This window comes from Larus michahellis, chromosome 2 (genome assembly GCF_964199755.1).
Source record: "Larus michahellis chromosome 2, bLarMic1.1, whole genome shotgun sequence".
NCBI classification, from domain to species: Eukaryota; Metazoa; Chordata; class Aves; order Charadriiformes; family Laridae; genus Larus; species Larus michahellis.
This window is the reverse complement of record NC_133897.1, coordinates 63,118,084-63,141,287: the sequence shown is the minus strand read 5'-3', so window position 1 is coordinate 63,141,287 and position 23,204 is coordinate 63,118,084. Positions and strand designations below refer to the sequence as shown.

At 38.3% G+C, this 23,204-nt stretch overlaps 1 protein-coding gene across 2 annotated transcripts in view; it reads left to right on the top strand.

Moving 5' to 3' along the window:
• SLC9A3 (solute carrier family 9 member A3) overlaps positions 1 to 23,204 on the top strand; it is a 55,113-nt gene that overhangs the window by 18,969 nt on the left and 12,940 nt on the right. For both annotated transcript variants that reach the window (XM_074575689.1, XM_074575688.1), the window contains exons 2-8: positions 7,591 to 7,893; positions 14,609 to 14,769; positions 16,809 to 16,887; positions 17,711 to 17,888; positions 18,766 to 18,986; positions 20,933 to 21,135; positions 21,958 to 22,047. In XM_074575689.1, coding sequence (XP_074431790.1) covers positions 7,591 to 7,893; positions 14,609 to 14,769; positions 16,809 to 16,887; positions 17,711 to 17,888; positions 18,766 to 18,986; positions 20,933 to 21,135; positions 21,958 to 22,047 — 1,235 coding nt within the window. The remainder of the gene's footprint in view (positions 1 to 7,590; positions 7,894 to 14,608; positions 14,770 to 16,808; positions 16,888 to 17,710; positions 17,889 to 18,765; positions 18,987 to 20,932; positions 21,136 to 21,957; positions 22,048 to 23,204) is intronic.

Below are 23,204 nucleotides of genomic sequence, written 5' to 3'. Positions count from 1 at the left end.
GCTCTTAGAAAACAATGGGAGACTTTTTTTTCCCCTTGATTTAGGCCTAAAGTCATCCATTAATAAGACAAGGGGTAGAACAGTTACTGGGTGGGTAATGAAAAGACAAAACAAAGAATGAAATTGTAAGAAAGTTATTTGTGGAAGTTGCTAGGGTTTAGGTTTTTGGACTGGTCTTATGCAGGGGTTTGTTTGTTTATTTTTTTGTTTTAAATTACCACTGCAAAAAGAGGTGAGGTATCCTACTGAAGGAAGGATACTGAGGTATCCTATTCCTTTCTGATGATGCATTTCTCTAGGAATACATTTCAGTATTCGTGTAGCTCTGGCTATTGTACTAGAAAAACACATATAATCTTGAGGACTAGGGGAAGGGATGAAATACAGTAGTACCGAGGGCAGTTTCACTCAGGGAACAACGACAAGAATTTCTATGTGAAGCTGCAAATGAGAAGAAGAGAGGTACACGTCTGTATGAAGTGAATACAGGATGACTGTAAGTCACCAATGTGATGATAATGAATCCAGGATGTGGCTGAACTATAGATTGTGATAGGAAATTATTAATGCTGTTGGACCTGGTTCTACTCTGACTCATGCAGAATGCAGTCTGTATTTCCGATGACTCCACAAATGTGAACTCAGATTGAAACAGACAGAGAGAGCTGAAGTGAAGGCTGAAAATAAGGGGCTTAGTTTAACAAACCGAAGACAAGCAACAAAAAGAGAAGGTTTCTCTCTGTGCTTATACAATAGGAAATGAAGGATTTGGTATTAGGGGAAAAGGACTATTTAAGAAAATTGATATCACTGTTAGAAAGGAAAATGGATATAAAATAGCTGTGAACAAGTTCAGGCTAGCAATCAGAATTAAGTCTCTAATTATGCGATGAGGGCTGCTTGTGTGCATTCACATAGGCTTAGCTGGAGCAAAAATCATCCAAAAATTGTCAGATCATTAAATGTTGTGGTGTGATAAGGAGAGTCTGGCTACACAACCAAATAGCTCTTCTAGTTCTTATTGGTCATAATTAACATTCCTAGATCCTCTGTGCGGGCTACATAAGCAACTGTAATTAATTGGAAGGTATGCCTATGGCTATGCATGCAGGAAATGCTGCGTTTGGTAATGCGGCAAGGGTAGAAAACTTAGGTAGTCAAGTCATGAAGGAGATCTTAAAAAAGAGATCCAGTACAACTCAGGTCAATGCCCAGGGATGTAAAACTGGCGTGATGTGTGAAAATAATAAAGCGTCACAGAGATGGAGCAGAAAATGAAAGACGTATGAGTATAAAGAAATCAAGTATAGCAAGTGCAGGAAGCTTATTAGAGAACTAGTAGGTGGGCAGGACTGCTGAGAAGTAAAGGGAGCCATAACAAAAGATAAGAGAAATATAAATACTGGAAACTTCATTACACAGGAAATTGTGTCAAAAACCTTCTCTTAGTAGAAGAGTGGAGTAAGTAGAAAGTGGACTTATCAGAAGACCGTGCTCTTGAACAAATATATGAAATAGATAGCAATTAACACCAAATACTTAAGGACAAGTAGCAAAATCTCTGGAGAAATTTGCAATTAAAGCTGCAGAAGTATCAAGAAAGTTGCCCATCAGACAAGGTGACTTAAGCATGGAAGAGAGCTACCCTTCCTTAAAGAAAAAAAAAAAAAACGAAAAGAAAAAGGAAAAAAAAAGTAAAGAGAGAAACACTAAGAGTCATTATTGTTAAGTAATTTTTCTAAACAATTGCAACAGTGAAGTTTCCTAAGGAGTTTGTACTGTTTCAGAAACGTTCACTATTAGTCTGGACCAGGTCATGCGCAGAATGAAACCGACATACGTTGCCCTATCATGACAGGGCACCACATAAAGATCAGTGTTTATATGAGAATATTAGTAAACCGGGAGTTAGATGTAACTTTAAAACAGCGATTGTTCAGCTTCTTTTTCGATATTGGGGAGGTCAGACTATCTGGATCTCCTATGTATACAGCTTAATGAGAAAAAAACTGTCAAAGGCTAAGGGTCAAAAATAACCTTTTAAAGGAGTTTGCAGAGAAGCAGGGGGAAAAAAGAGAGAAAATACATGGTTCTCTCTGCCCCAGCAACTACACACAGTTCCTACACCATGAATGCTGCAATCTCTGCCCAGGGGCTTGCATAGGCCACATCACACATTTCTACAGAACTGATGCTTCTTTCTTCACACGGCAAATGCAGCCGGTTAGTCTGAGCTGTGATCCACCAACTGGCTGCAACTAACGCGTGGAGATATGGAGCAAGAGAGTGGGCAGGGATGCATTCCCTTTAGAGATGGTGGAAGCAAAATGATCCCTTCTTGAAAATGTACGCTCCATATTATGTTTTAGACGACGTGACCATTCCCTAGTCTGGTAGACCAAAATAATCAGAATTTCCAGAGGCTTTTGGACTGCATTACTGCCCAACTACACTTGTCTCATTTAGTTCACAAACTGGTATTCCATTATACTTCGAGCTATAATACAGGCAAGGTAAAGCAGGTTTTTTTTTCATGCGTGCTATTGGAATATATTTCAGACTTATGATTTTTTAAGTAATGACATACATCTGCAGAAGACGCTACTGAAAAAAAACCCCATCATGCAGAAAGGGTAAAAATAAACAGTTTTTAAACAGAATTCCCCCTCTATAATGCTAAGGAGAACACGAACAGGTAGATAAGATAAGAAACGAAAATTTCTTGCTTGCCAGTCAGAGTCCAACTCCTAGAAGATGTTTAGTAGAAAGATTTTCCTTTTGGGCAGAATATTCTTTTGTGGAATTCATTTATATCTTCTCTTAAGCAGCTTCTATGTTGTGCCATTACAGGAATTTTATTATATAGTGCCTTGGAGACATTATTATTTGCATCTCTGTAAAGTAAATGTAAAGAATCCCGAAGAAAAGTTTGCAGCATTTTGCTCTCACTTCGGTCAATGGCAAGGATTCTCACCAGTTACAGAGAATCAAGTTTTGTATTTCAAATTAGAAGCGCTCATGGCTTGATTTAATACGACAACTTCATCTTTATAAATGAAAATTTGAAGTGAAGACTGAAAAATAGACTAATAGCATACTATTGGTGCATATTTGACCCACTAGCAAAAACGCATATGGTAGACCCCACACCTGTCACAAGTAGTCGTAGGAGGACCTGAGAAATATTTGTAAATTTGTATCTATGTTTTCATGGGAACTATGGAAATGATAAGTATGAAAAAAGAGGTTGAAAATCTCTTAATAATCTAAATTATTTTGTGATTCCTTGAATTTTATCCAAAGATACACAGAAAAGAAACTTTGAGAATTACTAGCATTATTATAAGTCAGTTCTTGATTTTTCTGCTGACATGTTCCATACTGTGAATATGCAGTAGGCTTTGTGATTTACTGGGACAGTGATATTATCTGAAAAAATTATTTCAGTGTTTTTGGGGCCTTGATTTTACGCTAACAAAGTTAATGGAAATTAACTTTGGAATTTATTAATGCAAATAAATTTCCATTAACGAAGTTTATGTTTATACTTTGTAGAAAGCTTCAAACTCAGTGATGCTCAGCTTGAATTTAAACACAGTGTACCCACTAGCCAGTCCAATCTGCTTTCAAGACAGGTTTATCATGTACTGAATGGAAGACATATATTTAACTTTTTCACTAATACTGTGCCTAGACATATGTAGATGACTTCTAAATTGTAAATATTAAAATTTATAGATCACAAGATTGGCCTGTGCACTGTTATTTCTTTTATGTCATGGACTGGCTACAATTTTTCTTTGCTCTTTCCCCTCATTAAAATATATACATGCACTTTTCATTATTAACAGCAGTGAAAACAGACTTAATTTCGCCTCTGGGTCCCTCACAGAGTAATTTATCTGAGCAGCACTGCATGCTATCCTTCCTGATATTTGTAGTTTCTTTCACAACAGAATCCCACTAAACTCCTTGTCCATTATTGCTGGATTGTATTTACTCCTCGGTCATGTGAAACACCTAGTCATGCTAGACATTCAGAGGTAATTAAAGCTTCCAAGTCTACTTTGTCATGGGGACATAATTCATTTTGTGGGACTATTTCTGGTTTTCTCCTAAGTAAGTAAAGGCAAACTTTATGAAATGAATGTACTATCATATGTCACTTTGTAACACACCAAGAATGTATTAGGGACATAACTTCAGGATAATGAATTGTAAAAAAAAACAAAACTACATTAAGAAGTGAATTTGTAATTAATTTATCATCTCTATCAAATTCTATAAATGTAATAACTACTCATAATGTACAATCTTGATTGAATATATTTCATGTACATAGCCAGGAAAAATAATCAATCACTGTTAAGTGCAAATATGAACTAAAACATTAATCTTAGTTCCAATTACATTTTACTCTAAAGCTATTTCATTGAATTTCATCAGTTATGGTATTTTCCTTTTGGATATTTCTATGTTTATAGACACTAGGATTCTGCTGATCATACTGTATACTATCTGCCTGCAGAGTTACCTAGCCAGTTACCCTAAAACAAATACAGTCTGGTGTTCAGATTTTGTTTGGGCCAAATGCAAAAAAGACAAGAGACTTCTCTAGAGCCCTATTTCGTGCAATAACTTTCCTGTCCACAGCCTGCATTCCTAAACTAACGGAGTAGAAGAATTTATTGCTGATAGTTTTAAAATCTTGTAAAATAATCAGTCAGTTGGATTTAAAGGGAGCACAGATAGATATGATGTAGCTGATTCACTGGGAACATGCAGCTTCTAGAAGACAGTGTTATAGCCAAAATCAGCTTGGCTTCTGAGTACTCACCGGGAGAAATTGTTTTGGGTTGTAAAGGTAAGAATTCTACAGAATATGAATTTTTATCTGGACATCAGTTTTCTTTTTCCAGATGTCTGGTTCTGAAAAGTCTTCATAGGTTTATTTTAAAATTCTAACTTTTAACTTCTTGTAGTCATAGCTTATCTGCAAACCTAAGAGTAGGAAAAACAGACTTGGGTTAGTAAGACTAGCTGAGCAGCATTCATTTTCAGGGATAAGGAGATAATCCCTACTCTGTGAGGTGATAAATTAGTTGATAATTCACTGACTGGAAATTCAAGGAATCAAGAATGATCAGTAGGAAAGACTTCTGAGAAGTTAAATGCTACAATTTCACTTGAAATAGTAGCCAGTTTTTCTTTCTTCATTTAATTTTTTCTTTTTTTTTTTATGCAAACCCAAGGGATTTTATTATAAAGAGAGGAAGCTAATTGTGAAAAAACACAGTGTTTGTTTCTCTGAAGTGTTATTCAGCTATTGATTACATGACACAGATGATGCAGAAAACTGGCATGGTTTAGCCAACTTCACTGAATGCAGTTTGCTTCCATGTGTGATTGCTGTTGTATTAATTCCACTCTGAAGCTCTGTTCTAACATGGCTTAGTTTTCACGTCTTGTCTACAAACACTTAGAAACATGTACATTCATGCTCATTCTTGGTACAGGCTGGCTGTTCTCATGTTTTCTATTCTGATGAGGCCATGGAGGTTATGCAACTAATAGGAAACATCTTACTGTGGTACTACTATAATGATGGGTGATGCTTCTAACATTGACTGTGTAGATGCAGCCAAGACAAAAACAGACAGTTCAGGAACGGGGCCCTTAAAACACTCTAAAATGTAACTAGTAAATGTTTGACTAGGACAAATACTTGACTGGGAGGAAAAACAATGGTCTTTCAGTAAAGTAACCTGGTCTAAGATCTCTGCATAGTCATGGGAAAGATTCTTCCACTATACCTTAAAAGGCTGTAATTCTTAATGATGGCTTCTTGTCCAAACTAGTTTTGAGCTAACTTGCATTAGTGTTGTAAAAGTTTCAACACAGTTCTAGACTGATGGTCAAACAGGAGAAACTCGGTGGCTTTTAGTGGAATTTTCTTCCTAAAGTGAAACTCACATTTTCAACACAAAGCTATACAAGTAAAATCCCATTTATTGGCCAGTATCACAAAGTGCCAGGGTTCAGACCATCTGGGACACATCAATATTTAAGATAAACTCAAGGAAAAGCTCACAGAAATACCAAGAAAGTCAATTAGCACACCTGTGCTTATTATCAAACACCCTGTAACCTCGTCCTTTTTCATGTTGCAACTTGCTTTGTAGACTTGACTTCTCTCTGCTCTTCTGTTTTTTGGTGTTTTTTCTTTTTTCTGATACCTAACAAGTGCACTATAAAGACATGTTGCCTCATATATTTGCTGTCTTACTTGTCTTTCTGTCACCTTGAGCAGTATATTTTTTCTGTCTTGGCCTTGCCATCTTTCTGTCTCTTTAGATTCACCATGGCACTCTGTAATTTTCTCTCCCTCTAATTATTTCCTAGTTTAATAGTCTTACCGCACCATCCCATTACATGTTTTTCTATAATAGGTACCATACACCTTTCATCTTTATTAATGGATTTGACATACTACTGTAAGATACAGATTGTATGACACTTTATACAAAACAAAGCAGCCTATTGCTGAATCATTTCCCATGAATATATCTTTATATAAAAAAGGCACCATTAAAGCCCCCATTCCTCCAGAAAGCCTCTGAATTAACTGAAACGTTTACTAGGGAGATTTTGAGGAAAAGGCCCCAAAGGGATCTCCTGTGAATCCGCTTCTGCTGCAGGCTACGTTATCGTACAATATTCTTCATGAATTTAAAAAGCGTTGTCTTGAAACTAGTTCTTCTTTGAGTATTCTTCTCTGCCCTGGTTCCGGCGAGGATAGGGTTAATTTTCCCCATCTCTGGCAGGGACAGAGGCATCCTATGTGGTGCGAGCCATGCCCAGTCTGGAGCCGGGAGCTGCCGGGGGAGGGGGCGGGAAGTCGCCGCTGGGAGCGGGCGGGGGCGTCCCGGCTGCGGCCGGTGAGCGGTGGTACCTCACCGTGTTTGTACCTTCCTCTGCCAGTGGCGTTGGTGGTGTTTTCTTCTGCCCTTTGCTGTGCTGCTAAACTGCCTTTGTCTCAACCCACGAGTTTTGCCTTTTTCTTCCCATTCTTCCCGTGTTGGGGGGAAGCTCCAGAGAGCGGCAGGTGGTTCTTTGTTGCCGCCTGAGGCTGAACCACTGCATTCTCCCATCCTCCAATAAACCTGCTAGTACGCTGATCATTTTTAAAGACAAATGTTGGGAGGTCAGAGGTGTATTTTTGGATACAGAGATAAAGTCATACATTTCCAGCATTTCTACCATTTCTTTTCAGTCTTGCGCTTACAGCTTTGCACAGAACACCATCTTTCTCTAAACAGATCTTTTATGGAGAAGATAATCTAATAAAGGAAATAAATGTCATGGAATATTGGTTTCATATAAATTGAAAATAAACCTTTTAATTTTATTTTATTTTATAAGTGGCTGGGTTCTGATACTGTATGTATCCTATGCATTCCATGCATGCTTTTAGGTCTAATAACAATGAAAGCAGGAAGTTTGTGTGAAGTTGTGTGAACCAACAACAGTTGGTTCTCACATTGTTTCTCCATTCAAATTCTGACAAATTATTTTCCTCTTTCCTTGCAGTTTTCCACTTGTCCCACAAAGTCACTCGCGTTGTTCCAGAGAGTGCTCTGCTGATTGTTCTTGGTCTCCTCCTTGGCGGCATTGTATGGGCAGCAGACCACATTGCCTCCTTCAAGCTTACACCAGATTTATTTTTCTTCTATCTGCTGCCCCCCATTGTTTTGGATGCTGGATATTTTATGCCAAACAGATTGTTCTTTGGAAATCTTGGTTCCATCCTTTTGTATGCTGTCATTGGGACAGTCTGGAATGCTGCCACAACTGGTTTATCTCTCTATGGTGTCTATCAGACAGGAATAATGGGTAAGTTCGATCTGTGAAGGCAAAATTGTGAATGTTACTGTATCCCAGCTGTTAGATGGGTGATACTTTACAACTTAATTCTTTTCAGCAGAAAAATACAATTTTATTGTGAAAAATTTGTAATACTTTTACCAAATTTAAGAATTATCTGAGAAATCTTCTCTGAAGCAAGCACAAATGGGATTGAACCTGTGTCTCTCATACTTCCCTGCTCTAAATGTTTGCATACACTCTCAGGATAAAGCTCAGGATTCATTCTGCTAATGGACATCTGGGCAAAAATATACTCTGAAGGGTTTGTTTCTTTTTACTGTGATAGAAACCTTCAAAGTTATTGTGAAATGGAACTGTCTTCCTTCAGTCAGCTTTAATATTAAGTAAGCAATGGTTGCTGAGTGGGTATGTAGGCATGACACATCTCTATTCTACCTCCTGTGGCTGGAAATTGTAACTGAAGACTTACAGAGCTGAGTAGCAAATGTAAGACGCTCTCTCTTAGTTATACTACAATATAAGCTCAGGGGGCAGCTAGAAGAGGCACAGAACAGCAATTCTTAGTCTTCTCAGCCGGTGTGGCAGGCACACAAGATATGTACTGCCCCCTGAAGAATAATAATTCACATTGTATGTGGGTTGCGTGTGTTTTGAAACAGACATCCTATCTATGCTTTTTTAGTGCCTGTACTGAAGAAGCTCAAGATCAATTCTAGGACAAAATTCTCTTAGGTTAGTGAGTTCTAGAAAATACTTACAGGGCACATCTGGGTGCTGCTGAGAACAGCACAGGTACAGCGTGCTGCTGTGCCTGTGCACTCTGGCCATTTGCTCTTGGTGACCTTGGATTGAATGAGTGGCTCCAAGACTGCAAGGGGTATGTTGTGTTGTACAAAAGGCTCAACAGCCAGTCATGGCCGTGTTCTCTAACCACAGTGGTGCAAAGTTGACTCAGAGAAATTTACCGCAGGCTTCCTTTTCAGTCCAGATAAAAAGAGTGCCTCAAATGTCAGAAGCTGCAGATGTTGCAGAGAACATTTTTGTGATAAGAATGAAACTATTAGCTGATTATTGCAGAAGATAACATAGTAGAGTTTTCCAGCCTCAAAACTTATCTCATGGTCCAGCACAGGGAAGTAGCAGAATTTGGGGCTAGGTTCTTTGAAACTGAGCATAAGATTGGGATATCTGTTCCATACATTTTAGGGGATATCTGTGTTGTCCTTTGAAAAATCCCAGTCTGAAAGAAATAGACCACAGGCTTGTTCATATGAAACTCATATTACATAACTGCAGATGTTTGTGATATAGGCATCTATGATGGACTGTCATGGTTTAACCGCAGCTGACAAGTAAGCACCATGCAGCCGCGCTCTCACTCCTCCCACGGCGGGACTGGGGGGAGAGTCAGAAGAGTAAAACTGAGAAAACTCATGGGTTGAGATAAAGACAGTTTAATAAGTAAAGCAAAAACCGTGCACGCAAGCAAAGCAAAACAAGGAATTCATTCACTACTTCTACAGGCCAGTCAATCTCATCTCTGTGCCTGGCAAGATCATGGAGCAGATCCTCCTGGAATCTCTGCTAAGGCACATGGTAAATAAGGAGGTGATTGGTGATGGCCAACATGGCTTCACCAAGGGCAAGTCATGCCTGACAAATCTGGTGGCCTTCTACGATGGTACTACAGCATTGGTAGATAAGGGGAGAGCAACAGACATCATTTACCTGGACTTATGCAAGGCATTTGACACTGTCCCACGTGACGTCCTGGTCTCTAAATTGGAAAGACATGGATTTGATGAGTGGACCACTCAGTGGATAAGGAACTGGCTAGATGTCCACACTCAAAGGGTTGCAGTCAACGGCTCGATGTCCAAGTGTAAACCAGTGACAAGTGGCGTTCCTCAGGGGTTGGTACTGGGACTGGTGCTGTTTAACATCCTTGTCGGTGACATGAACAGTGGAATTGAGTCCACCCTCAGCAAGTTTGCTGACGACACCAAACTGTGTGGCGTGGTCAACACACTGGAGGGAAGGGATGCCATCCAGAGGGATCTTGACAGGCTTGACAGGTGGGCCCATGCAAAACTCATGAAGTTCACCCAGGCCAAGTGTAAGGTCCTGCATCTGGGACATGGCAATCCCAGGCACAAGTACAGGCTGGGCGGAGAATGGCTTGAGAGCAGCCCTGAGGAGAAGGAGTTGGGGGTGTTGGTGAGTAAGAAGCTCAACATGATCCGGCATCGTGCGCTTGCTGCCCAGAAAGTCAACCACATCCTGGGCTGCAACAAAAGAAGCATGGCCAGCAGGTCAAGGAAGGTGATTCTACCCCTCTACTTTGCTCTCATGACACCCCACCTGGAAACTGTGTCCAGCTTTGGAGTCCTCAGCACAGGAGAGACATGGACCTGTTGGAATGGGTCCAGAGGAGGGCCACAAAAACCATCAGAGGGCTGGAGCACCTCTCCTATGAAGACAGGCTGAGAGAGTTGGGGTTGTTCAGCCAGGAGAAGAGAAGGCTCCAAGGAGACCTTATAGTAGCCTTCCAATACCTAAAGGGGGGCTATAGGAGAGATGGGGAGGGACTCTTTATCAGGGAGTGTAATGATAGGCTGAGGGGTAATGGTTTTAAACTGAAAGAAGGGAGATTTAGATTAGATATTAAGAAGAAATTCTTTACTGTGAGGGTGGTGAGGCACTGGAACAGGTTGCCCAGAGAAGTTGTGGATGCCCCAGGAAGCGTTCAAGGCCAGGCTGAATGGGGCTTTGAGCAACCTACTTCCCATTGGCAGGCAGCTGATCAGCCATCTCCTGGTAAGCAGGGCTCCATCACATGTAACTGTTATTTGGGAAGACAAACACCATCGCTCCAAGCGTCCTCCTCTTTCTTCTTCTTCCCCCAGCTTTATACGCTGAGCATGATGTCATGCGGTATAGGATATCCCTTTGGTCAGTTGGGGTCAGTTGTCCTGGCGGTGTCCCCTCACAGCTTCTTGTTTTATAAGTAACAATTTTTCTTTAGAAGATGCAAAGGTGACAGCTCAGATGCAGACACTATTGACTTTTATAGGAAGATATGATGTTTTATGTGCTTTCAGCCTGTAGGCACAATATATTGCATCCACAATTTCACATTTATAGTTAAACACAGGTTTTCAGCAACAAAAAAGATGACAAAAGGATATTGCTATTGCAACTGATTGGACAAGCATTTCTTTCTTTAAATATCCAAGCTGCTTAGAACAATTTCTAAGTAAAAAAACTGGCCAAAAATATTTTATTAACATCCTGTTCTGTGAAATACAATGAATGATAATTACTTTAAAAAATATGGTGATAAAAATCATTAAAGTGAAAGCATTGACCTCTTTATGACATGTGAAATGGAAAAGTCAAGTGTTTTTCAAAAAATTTTATTTTAAGTGAAAAATCAATTTATCTCTTGCTCTCTTCTTGCTCTTCAATCCTTAAACAATTCTCAACTAACTGTAAAAACTGGATTTGATGGCTTCATGTTTTGCTTCATCATTATTCAAATCTTTCAGTGACAGCATATACTAGAACTCTGAGCTTACGGTTAAACAGGAGAATCAACCCCTACCACAGGTCACAGCTAAAGCCCTACAAGCTAAAAATAGGGACATTAACAAAGGCAAACAATAAACTGATGTGCCTACTGAATTTAAATGTTTAGAATGAGCATTAATTGGTATATTGTGGGGACCTGTATTTACCATCAAGACATATTATAACCTACTAGAGTTCTAATTTCAGCTCTGGAAAAGGCCAGAGAAGCCTGTCCCCGATTCAAACTATGTCATTCTCTAGCAAAGCTAAGTAGGACTTTAAAATATCCACATGACACATACTTACTAATCCACTAAATACATTGTGTTGACCTCCAAGATGCCAGCAAGATCTAGCACCACACTTTGTGAAAAGCCTTGCTGTTGTTACTTGCTGAAGATAGGAGAATGCTGAGTTATTCTATTTCTAGAAGAGTTCGTAGCAGCCTCTGGTTGAAATTCTATGGCATATAATTGTTTCTACCCAACTTTTTCTACAACTGGAGTGAATAATGCTAAAAGTAATGTCATTAAAACATAGGAATGTAAATCCCCTACAGACTAAGATGAACAAAAACCAAATTACTTCCAACTTTACCATTGAATGGCCTGTAGTACTGTCCATCAATATGAGTGCATAATCCAAATTGGATTACATAGATTTCCTAATAAATAAACTTAAAAGCAGCTCTTTGTATTCAATATCCTTATAGATATTATAATTTGCAGAAGAAAAAGTGAGAAGGTGATTATAACAAAGAAATCCTTCTTTAGAAGTGAAATTAAAAGATCAGCACCTTAACTAACAGCCATACCAGTCTGCTTTCACTGAATAGGAAGAAATACCTTATCCTAAATCTTCCTGGCCGATTGCACCTAACTGTTCGCCATCGGCTTGAGAACTAACACATGCAGCACTTCTCCATGGAGTAATTGTGGTTGTGACTAACGCTTGGAGTTTCCTGTACGATCTAGGTCATAGCGACAACACGCTGAGTGTGTGTAGAAGTCTTAAACTGGTCCCAGCAAACTTACCTTGCTCAGCTGTTACTGCTGGCAGCTAGTCACTCCCGAATCTAGTGAGCTGGAGGAAGCAATGGTCATGTATCACTTGGAAATCACTGGCATTATTAGTCTATATAAAAGTCTGATTTAGAAACCCCATGCCTCTTGGCACTGCTTTGTAGGAATTATAGATGTGTCCTAACCTTTCCATAAATATTTGCTCACTAGCTTTGCAAGTCTTCAAGGAATGTACCAATGATTATAATTGGTAACACATAAAAAAGATAAGCAATCTCAGTGAGCCAATTTATTTTAAAAGCTTATGTTCTATTGTACCCTGGTATCTGATAGTTATTGTCATTGTGTTCTCCTTAAGCATGGCAGAGAAGGACAGCATTTGGTAGAACCATTATTTAGGTTCAGGTTCAAGGCTGTTCTCAGAACTTTTGGCACAGACATCAGCTCACTGCTTCGACCCCTCTCTCACACTAAAGTGGGCAGATTCAGTCCTCATTCACAGCCCAATATGTCCAAGAGTGAACAAGACTATTTCTCTTTTTGAAAACATAAAGTAGTTATATGTCTGTGCAAACTATGAATTTCTGTTTTCAGGGCCTTACCAAGGTCCCTATAAACTGTGTGGAGAACACTGTAGATGCTCTGATTGGCAGACAGCAGCTAAGAGAATATGTACTTCTGCAGCTCCCCCAGATTATTGGCCATTGTCATGTACAACAGGGTGTTGTCTACTTCTATCCCATGTAAGTGTCCTTCTCTTGAGTAAATATGCCCATGCCATTTGGTATCAAAAAATATTTGCAATCTAGTTTCTGTTTCAATTACCTTCCGAGCACTAAACATTCTGAATTTGAAAAACTATCTCGTAAGAGTTCTTGCTAGAGGAGTGGCCGTGTTCTGGAAGTACCTTACAGGCAATATTGATCCTTTGCTACGGCTACTGACTGTCATTGTCTGACTCACACTTCCAAATCATTTAATCAGATGGATTTCTCCCTCACCTGTAGAAATCATGCCTGATACAACTGTCTATTAATTTGGGGCATGGGCACTGTGTCCTAATGAATGAACTCTCAACATATTCCTCCTTTGCTTTTTCTCATATACTGTTTGGCTTCATCACATTTTAGTGAACCTTGCTTCCTCCTCCATCCATTAATGAACACAAAGGGAACTTTGTTCTCTACCCTTTCAAAAATCTGTTCCCCAGAAAAAGTGACTGGGACGCCACTCTTGATTGCATGAAGAGGGTAAATTTTGCAAGGTATTTAGGAAGCTGAGCAAAGCAATCTTTGTATCTCTCCCTTTTACTTTTAAAATGATAGTGATGCTTGTCTCAGTTTGTTTGCATAATTGAAAAAAAAATCTTAATAATGAAAAGAAGAATTAAAAATGTAAATAAATACTGGGTTAGTTTGTCACCAGAGTTTTGTAGTTCCAAAACTTTTGAAATCATTGCCAAAATTCCTAAGGGGCTACAACACAAATATGTTGAGGTAGATTTTAGTCCTTCGTCTCTTTTTATGGTCCGCTTGTGAACAGTTTAACAGTGGCCTCATGAATCATAATTTAGGAATAAGTGGCTCAACTGGACCTATCAATGAATGTCTACTTGAATAAGGAGGCCACAAGTGGTGTTTAACTGCACTGAGTGCAGTTAAGCCCCACTGTAGCAGTTCTTAGTGACCAAGAGTCAAATTTTGCCTGCAGCATGAAGTATTTTGGAACATTTACTTCAGGAGTACTGTTATATTCCTCTTACCATTTTGTCAGTTCTCATTTATCCTGAGATAATTTACTCAAGTTAGATAAACCATGCTACACACAAATAGAAAACCAGTTTTGATCTGGAAATACTTATCTCAAGTGCCTTGCCATTAGAACAGGACTGTACTGCTCCCAGAATCAACTTTGATCCACATGGGCCCTTCTGGATCCAACAAACCTTGCAGGATACAAGATGACACAATGCAGAACTTGTTAAGTAGTTTCTGTGCCATGCTGTCCAGTTGATGTCTTAGGATCCCTATTTTCAAGGATTTTGCATTATCTCCAATATCAGAGTCTGTCATTACTATAGATAATACAGAGCTGACTCTGCTTATAGTTTGTTTGCTTTGCTTTTGAAGGCAAACTGAATACTGGACTGCTGGACTTCCTCCTGTTTGGCAGCTTAATTGCTGCTGTGGATCCTGTAGCTGTTCTGGCAGTGTTTGAAGAAGTCCATGTCAATGAAGTTCTATTCATCATTGTTTTTGGAGAATCACTTCTGAATGATGCTGTAACTGTGGTAAGTAAATAATATATCCCAAAGTCACCCAAACTCTGGAGGGTTTCCTCTGAAGTTTATTTTCCACTTAAGTGAATTACTGTATCAACTGTGCATATCTACTCATGGACTAATGTAGCGTAGCTCACAGTGTTCTCTGTCTTGCTTACAAACAAAGATTAAATGTTTGAGTATGAAAGCTAGTTGGAGCCCCTAAGCCACATAAAAATATACAGTCCTGGGTTGGATGAGCACTAGCATGGATGAAGTTTCAAGTGTGTGTTTTATTTGCCTTTGCTGTTGAAGTATGGCTTTCATGACTTACTGAAATTAGTTCCAGGGATTTTAAGCCTTTCTTTGCTGCTGTTTTTTAATGCACATACTCTTTTCTGCATATTTCCATTATGCCCATAATTTATATGCATACCTCAGATATATTGACAGTGAGAGAATAAGAATACTCGCCAAAGTACTTATACCTGTTCCCTCTCTTTTAGTTCAATCAGATGTTTATCAAACAGATATAAAACAAAAACCCAGTTTGGGAAAAACTGTGGGACATTTTAGAAAGTTTCTGACTTGGTTTGGGGTTTTTTGGTAATGTTAATTTCTGGGTTTGTTTGGGTTTTTTTGCATTTAGGAAGAAAAGAAAAACTTAATAGACTTTACTGGACTTCAAGCAATCACAAATTTCTACTGATGTTTTAATTTTGACTGAAACACTCTTTCTTTTCATGCAAAATTTTTCTCAGAATAGAATAGTCAGTAGTTTTGTAGTGCAGTGCTAGTGGGCAGGGACACAGAAGCCCTATGGCAGAAAGATGATATGCAACTGAGTTGCTATACAGCTTCAGTTCTCTTCCTGGATCATCTGTTCCTGCTCCTGCGTATCTCCAAAGGAGGGTAAGACATGTTCACAAAGCTCAATGACTAAATTTTTTGTAACCTAGGCAGCAAGGCACTACAAGGTCACTGGCAGCAGCCTAACTGAAGATGCCATTTGGGGCCTCCAGAGAAACCTAACTGCCCTTAGATATTAGTCTCATTAGGACTTTTGAGATATTACCAGAAACAAATATTAAAATAAAACCTTGATGAACTCAAGGATCAACTTGAGTTGATCCTACTGGCTTTCAGAAGGAAAGTAGGTTTTTTTACTGTGAAATGAATACAAGAACTCACTTTATATACAAAAGAAAGTTTGACTCTCTGAAGAAAATCCAGAATAGAAGAGTAAGCATGATCAAGAGTCAGAAAGTAGAGCCTATGAGAAAGTTTGAAACAATTGGAGTTCTCACCTTGAAAAAGAAAGAGTGGAGGACAGATGAAAGTGGATGATGTAGTATTCTCTAAATGTAAAGGTGTAGAAGACTACTGTTACAGAACAAAGTAACCTGTATGCCATGACTGGGGTAAACATGATAAGAATTAACCAGCTTAGCTGCAACAAGGAAAGCTGAGAAAGCCTCCAGCTCTCCTTCATCACTGGAGGAATTAAGAATAGATTAGACAGGCATGTGTCAAGAATGAGGCTCATACAAAACTCCTCAGGCAGGGGTATGAGTAAGATGAATTCTTTACTTTCAGCACTGTCACTGTTAGGTAATTATTTTTAAAGCTTTAGTACAATTATTATAATTTATTCTCTTTTATGTTCAACTTATTTTACGTATATTAACCTATTCCAATCCAATCTTATTATTAACATATTATTAAGTATCTTATTTATCTTATACAGACAATTAAATAAATCTGCCAAATACCTGGATTTTAGAGTAAGAAGCGCTTTAGAAAAAACATCTAGATATACCAACGCTTCTTATAGACATCATATTGAAATAAGAAAAGTTGCTTTTTTTTTAAGACTTTTTGTTTCTTCTTGCTCCACTGCATTTTTTACATTTGAAAAATTCAAAAATCTCCAAAATCTTCTCCCTCCAGATAGAATTTCCCTCAGTCATACATAATTTCAGAATTCATAATGTTGGGGCCCATAATGGGACTATTTTAATAGGCGTAATTCAGAAGCAAACATTAAGTTAGTCTACTTTTCTTTTCAGGTGCTGTACAATGTGTTTGACTCTTTTGTTACAATAGGTCCAGCGAATGTGACGGGGATTGAATGTGTCAAAGGCATAGGTGCGTAGAATTGAATTCTGTATCACACCATTGTTATATATATGCACACTTTTAAACAAAATATTATGATTATGCTATCAGTAACTGTTATCTTTCAGCCAAGGATCAGCCCTTGTCACTCTCATTCCCACACTCCTGTGGCGTAGACAAACAACTGAAGAAAATAACTAAGTTAATATTCCTGAGTATTTGGGAAACTTAATCAGATTTGTTTTCTTCTGAGGAGGCTCAATGGATGTGGAGTTCAGGTGTTAAGGCCACCAAACTTGACAGCTCTGCATATTTTCTTTGTATTTTATAACACGTTCTTAGTTTCCGCCTATGCTTTCCCTGCATTCCAGGAAAGTTGAGATTGCATATGGGCGTTCTTACTCCTTATCACTGATTGCCATCAAGTAATGTTTGACAGTGACAATTAAGAAATGTATTTACCTAAAAATTTAGTCACTATTTCCCATTCCAAGCATGACATGATACTACATTATCTTATGAATCAAGGTTTTACCAATGACTTTAGCATATTCTAAAACATGCTTTTGGAAAAGCATTTGTTTACAGAACATGTGAAAAAAATTGTTCAATAGTGAGTTTTGAATAAGCCTAAAACAGTGAGACTTACAGAAAGTAACCTTGTTTTTTTTTTCTACAGAATGCTGCATTCGCATACCAAGTGGTCCAAAGCAATTCATCTTGTTGCATTTTAGAAATAATTTTTGACATGTCCTCCAAAATTTTCTCTGATTTGCTGGCCATAAAATAGAAGAGGACTAGTTCAAACCATTATATTTCTACCACTTAAGTTGTGTTTGGTTTTGTTTTTCAGTGTCATTCTTTGTGGTGAGCGTGGGGGGGACACTGGTTGGCATTTTCTTTGCATTCCTGCTCTCATTGGTCAGTCGTTTCACCAAGCACGTGAGAATCATTGAACCGGGATTTGTGTTTATCATTTCCTACCTGTCCTACCTCACAGCAGAGATGCTTTCTCTTTCCGCTATCCTTGCGTAAGTCTCTTTTTATTACTGCCTGTGAAGGGGCTGAGAAAGGAATATGGTTTTTAAAAACATTGCAAAGAAAGAACTAAATTATATAGGACAGCAATAGAATATGACACTCATTAAATTTATGCTGACTATTACTATCTTCACACTGCAGTAGATTATAGTTTGCAAATACTGTCATTCAGCCTTGAAAAGGAATGCAAGTTTTCCAGTATCTGCTGTGCAACATGAGAACTTCCTTTGCAAAATACAGACTTGACTCTTGGCTCTTTGTGATTAATAATTCTTCAATAACTAACAGTTGTCCATTTGCATTGACATCTTTCCCTATAATTTGTAATTGAACTAATATTTTTCTAAGGCATTATGTGAATGTCCGTTATTTGCTGCTCTCACTGTCTTGACTAGCCTGTTAAGGTTTGCCTAAACCTTGCCTGTTTTGGCTCTGTGGTCTTTCTTCTTTCAGTATCCATTGATTCTTGACTATCTTTCTTCTCAGTTTTGCTTGTTATGTTTGTAGATGCTACAGTGAGTATACCCAAGATCTGAAAATTTTACTGCAAACAGATCATTAGTTTAAGATTATGTCTAATGTAAACAAGATTTTAAATTTTGCATGTAAAGCACTGCAATAATCTGAAGAGAATTAAGGTTTGTTACGATCTAATTAACTGCTGTCTTCAGACCTCTTGTGATCAGCTCAGGATGAATGTTTGAGATATGCTTTTTACCTAGATTAGACTCCACAATGACTCCTGAGTGTATTTTTTCTTAGGCGTTAATGGTGGGGTTTTACCACTGTGTGACAGACAGATAGAAATAATATTAAATATTACAACAAATGTTTTCTGAACAATTGCTTCTTTTTTTTTTTTTCTAGGATAACTTTCTGTGGCATCTGCTGTCAGAAATATGTGAAGGCTAACATCTCTGAACAATCTTCTACAACTGTAAGATATACCATGAAAATGATGGCCAGTGGAGCAGAAACTATTATCTTCATGTTCCTGGGAATTTCAGCTGTAGATCCGGCTATCTGGACTTGGAATACAGCTTTTATTCTGTTGACACTGGTCTTCATCTCAGTATATAGAGTTATTGGTAAGGGGACGATCTTCTTCCTGTCCTTGCATTGTATTGTTGATGCAATCACATATTCTTTTGAAAAAAAAAATTTAAAAAAAATATTTTGAGTTCTGGATTTGTTCCTTTTAAACTATTCCATTTATTTGGTTTGAATTTGTGGTTGGTTTTGGGTTAGGAGGGTAGATCTCTACAGTAAGCTTCATCACATGCTGAAAATATATAGTAGGATTTCACTTTTGATGATGTGTGAGGATATGACTAGCCCAGCAGTTAACATTAATCACCCAGTTGCTAACCTTTGTTGACCCAGCGCATGGTATTGGCAAAATCTCCCAGTGAAATGGACCTTGTTTTTTAACTTGCAGTCTAACAAAATACGTGAGTTCCGTCAGCTATATCTTTCTTTCAGCTCTTTCAATTTAGTAATAAAGAGATTGTCTTAAGCTAATTTTATGGTCAACTTCAGCTTTGAGACACACAGTGATGTAAGACTATATATAATTGCACCACAGGTTCTCTGTCTTAAGAAATAATTCTCAGGGGCTGGTGGAAAACAGTAAATAAGACTGTGGCCGGTAGGGATTATCTACTGTCAATTTACTGTGTTTATATAAGTTTGCAAACATGTCAAAATACCAATGACGATTTGCCCAAATATTGTTCTACTTGTTGTAGAATTGTTCTACTATTTAATCACTGTTTTGTGAAATAGAAAAGGGGCTAACTGGAAAAAAAGCACAGAATGATGTACTGCTAGACAGTAACACATAGTGTCTTGGTGTATGTACTTACATCTGGGAATAAATTGAACAGGTTTATTTGCCTGTTTGTCTTGAATCAAATTCAAATAAAAGGTAACACATCTATATAGCTGGCAGTTTTCCCCAACTCAGTATTCTTATTCCGTCTGGAGATTCCTGGGTTGAATGAAGGGCCTAGCCCCATGTCTTCCTTTCTAAATAGTCTGTAGCCACCTCTCAGTAACCACTGATGCGTGTGAGATATTTAAACAAGTTTTCAGTATTTTGACTTTGTCACTTGTTTTATTCCCAGAATGAGTGATTAACAATCCTGTAACGAGTGTAATCCATAAGTAAATACTAAATATTCAGCAATAACAATATGCCTCCATTAAAGTCATTGAGCTTAGAAATTGATAAATTACTGAAGACCTGATGATATTGGGCCTTATGTAATTGCAGCTCTCATACCCTTGGAGGAGTCAGAGCGGTGGCATGAATTAATTTTCAAGGTCCTCTCCACCAGAGGCCTATATATACAAGACACTCTTCCTTCAGCACAAGTTCGAAGTTCTCCAAAAAGAGGAATATCTATTTTGTACTGGTTAGCAGTCCTGGCCTGCTGAGTAGGACACACGTGCTGCACCACTCTCAGGAGCAGTGAAGCTGTTTTCCTTCTCTGGGAGACATTGTGATTTCTAGAGCTTTAGTTCTCCTGCAGCAGGGAGCATCTCACCTGAAGACAGTATTAGCATAGCGACACAACCCTTCATAAGACAGTGGCATAAATGTCATTTTTAGTGATTTGTAAAGAGTACCACACTTACTCCTTAAATCAACACTGTTTCAACACACTTCTCTTCCTATTAAAAGACTCTGTGCATATCACTGACTATGGTGCTAGAAATTCTATTATTTCTCAACGGAGAATTTCAAAGGTCAGTACATCAGAATTTCACCTGTAGTGCCTATGTCAGAGGGCAGCACTCTGAGAAGAGCTGCTGACTCAGAGAAGCTTCATCTAATTCCTTTGGCTAAAGATAAAGAGTAAGGTACCAAGTGGGTCTGCCCTCCTTGGCAGTGTAGAAAGTGGAGGGAGAAGCAGATGGTGTAGAGGATTTTTATGAAAGCAGACTGGTGGTACTGTTTCTGTTATGCACGGTTGAGATATTGACATTTCATAAGAGTATTTCTAGACACGCTGGCATTTGTTTTTTATAGGTGTGGTCTTACAGACATGGATTCTTAACCACTACAGAATGGTCCAGTTGGAGATAATAGACCAGGTGGTGATGTCATATGGTGGACTACGTGGAGCAGTTGCTTTTGCTCTGGTCGTACTTCTGGATGACAAGAAGGTGCAAGAGAAAAACCTGTTTGTCAGCACAACTATCATTGTTGTGTTTTTTACTGTTATTTTCCAGGTAATTCAACTTCTTAAGCATGCTTCTTGCAAGGAGAAGGAGTCCCCCAAAAGTACCAACTGCTTAAAGCAGTTCTCAGCTGAAGGTTGCATATTGTTTCACTGAACTGAAAGCATAATTGAATTTGTAATTTTAGTAACAAAGATCCTATTTTATGTTTTCATATGGCACCGCAAGGGACAAAACACAATTTCCTCTGTGCTAAAAAATGTTCAGTCTTAGCTGCTTGGTATTAATAGCACTCAAGTTAATATCAGGTTAACATCCTTCACTGCATGTGAATAACTATAGGGAACAGTCCTTTTTATAGGCAAATACAGTCATTAAGCTGATCCACCTGAGCCTAAGTCCTTGTTTTAAAAGATGACAGTAAGCAGTGGGACAAGAAAGTATTTAGAATCCAAACAAAATAGCACTTTCTGGATTAAAAAAAACAACATTAATTTAATTGGAGATATGCCAGTATATACCAGCTTGCATTTTTTTCTCAAATTTATTATAGAAAGTTTAACTGTGGTCACAAACAAAAATATGTGCAGAAAACAGCACGTTCAATGCTACAGGAAACACTTTAACACCTCCACTGCCACATTTTTCTTATAGGAGATGTATTTTTCTACTGGTTGGTGTCCTTTCAAACCTTTGTAACAGAAGCGGAGGGTATTACCTTATTTTATTTTCTAAAGGGGACAGAGATCAACTGAGGAAGTATGAGAACCAGCACATAACACAGAAAAATGCTCTATTTCTCTTTAACAACCACCAGCTGTAGGAAAGCCTAAGATAATTCCTATGTATTTCGTATCATGCTTCAATCCTTAGGGACTGACTATCAAGCCTCTGGTACAGTGGCTGAAAGTGAAGAAAACTGAACACAGAGAGCCAAAACTGAATGAGAAACTTCATGGCAGGGTAAGATATTTTTAAACACAACTATGGTGTCTTTTTGATTTTTACAGAGTGCCTTAAGAATAAAAAAAAATAGAGAAAATTTATTTTTGAAAGGGAAAGGGGAATCAAATTTCAAATGCATAATCCTTCAAACATTTTAAAAGTAGGCTGTAGTTTATCTTTGGGTTGAGTCCTGTGAGGGAATACGCAACTGAAGGTTCTGGTCTTTCACTTGAGAATTCAGTGGGGCTGACAGTACTGGGGAAGCAGCACGACTGGAATATGCTTCTTTCTCTTCATCTAAAAGAGGAGGACATTTGATTGAAGATCACTAGGGCAAAGTGTGTGGAAGTTCATTTTTCCTTCTTAAATATTGTTTATTTGTGGATAAGATAGGAAAGCAGGCTTTGTAGCCTGCATATTACATAGAAAGGTAGTCTGCTGCCCAGTGCAAATGTTACTTATACACTGAAATTCCAGGTTAACGTTGATAGTTTTAGTTCAGTGAGAATGCTGTCTATGCACCTGCATTTCTTTAACGTTTTAAAAGATTTTGAAACGTGATCTCTTCCAATTCAGTTTCACACAACATTGTAAAGTTTTTGTTCAGTAAAAGAAAACATACATTTTCAATACAAATATAGGCTAAAGGACAGAAGCCCGTAAAACATCTTTCATGGCCTTCTTTAATTCACAAGCTTTTCAGATTTACACAGGTATCCTGCATTGAGTATTTTAACATATTCTTGTAGGAGCTTCTAATCTTGTCTGTTCACATCGGAGGTTACCTGAAGTGAATTAACAACTTAATGACAGACAGGGTTGGTTTCTGGGGAATTCTCTTACAGAGTACTGAATAAATGCGTTATGCTTTTGTTATCCAGCAATTCAAATTTCAATTTCCGTTCAAATAATTTACTATTTGAAAATTAGGATTCTTCCCCCAGGTGAAGAAATACAGTCTGTCTACATTTATGGGATATAGCTTTACATGTCAGTTAGTAGTGCAGGCCAAGCAGTAATCTTAATCCTAACACTTTGTAAAGTTGTATGTACTGATTCGCCACTTCCTAGAATATTCTAGCAGATATTGTTCCAGGAGGCACAGTGCTCCTAGAACAGTATAAATTGCAGCCTTCAGAGAGAAGGAGCACTGTCTGTTCTCAGCCAGTAGGAGG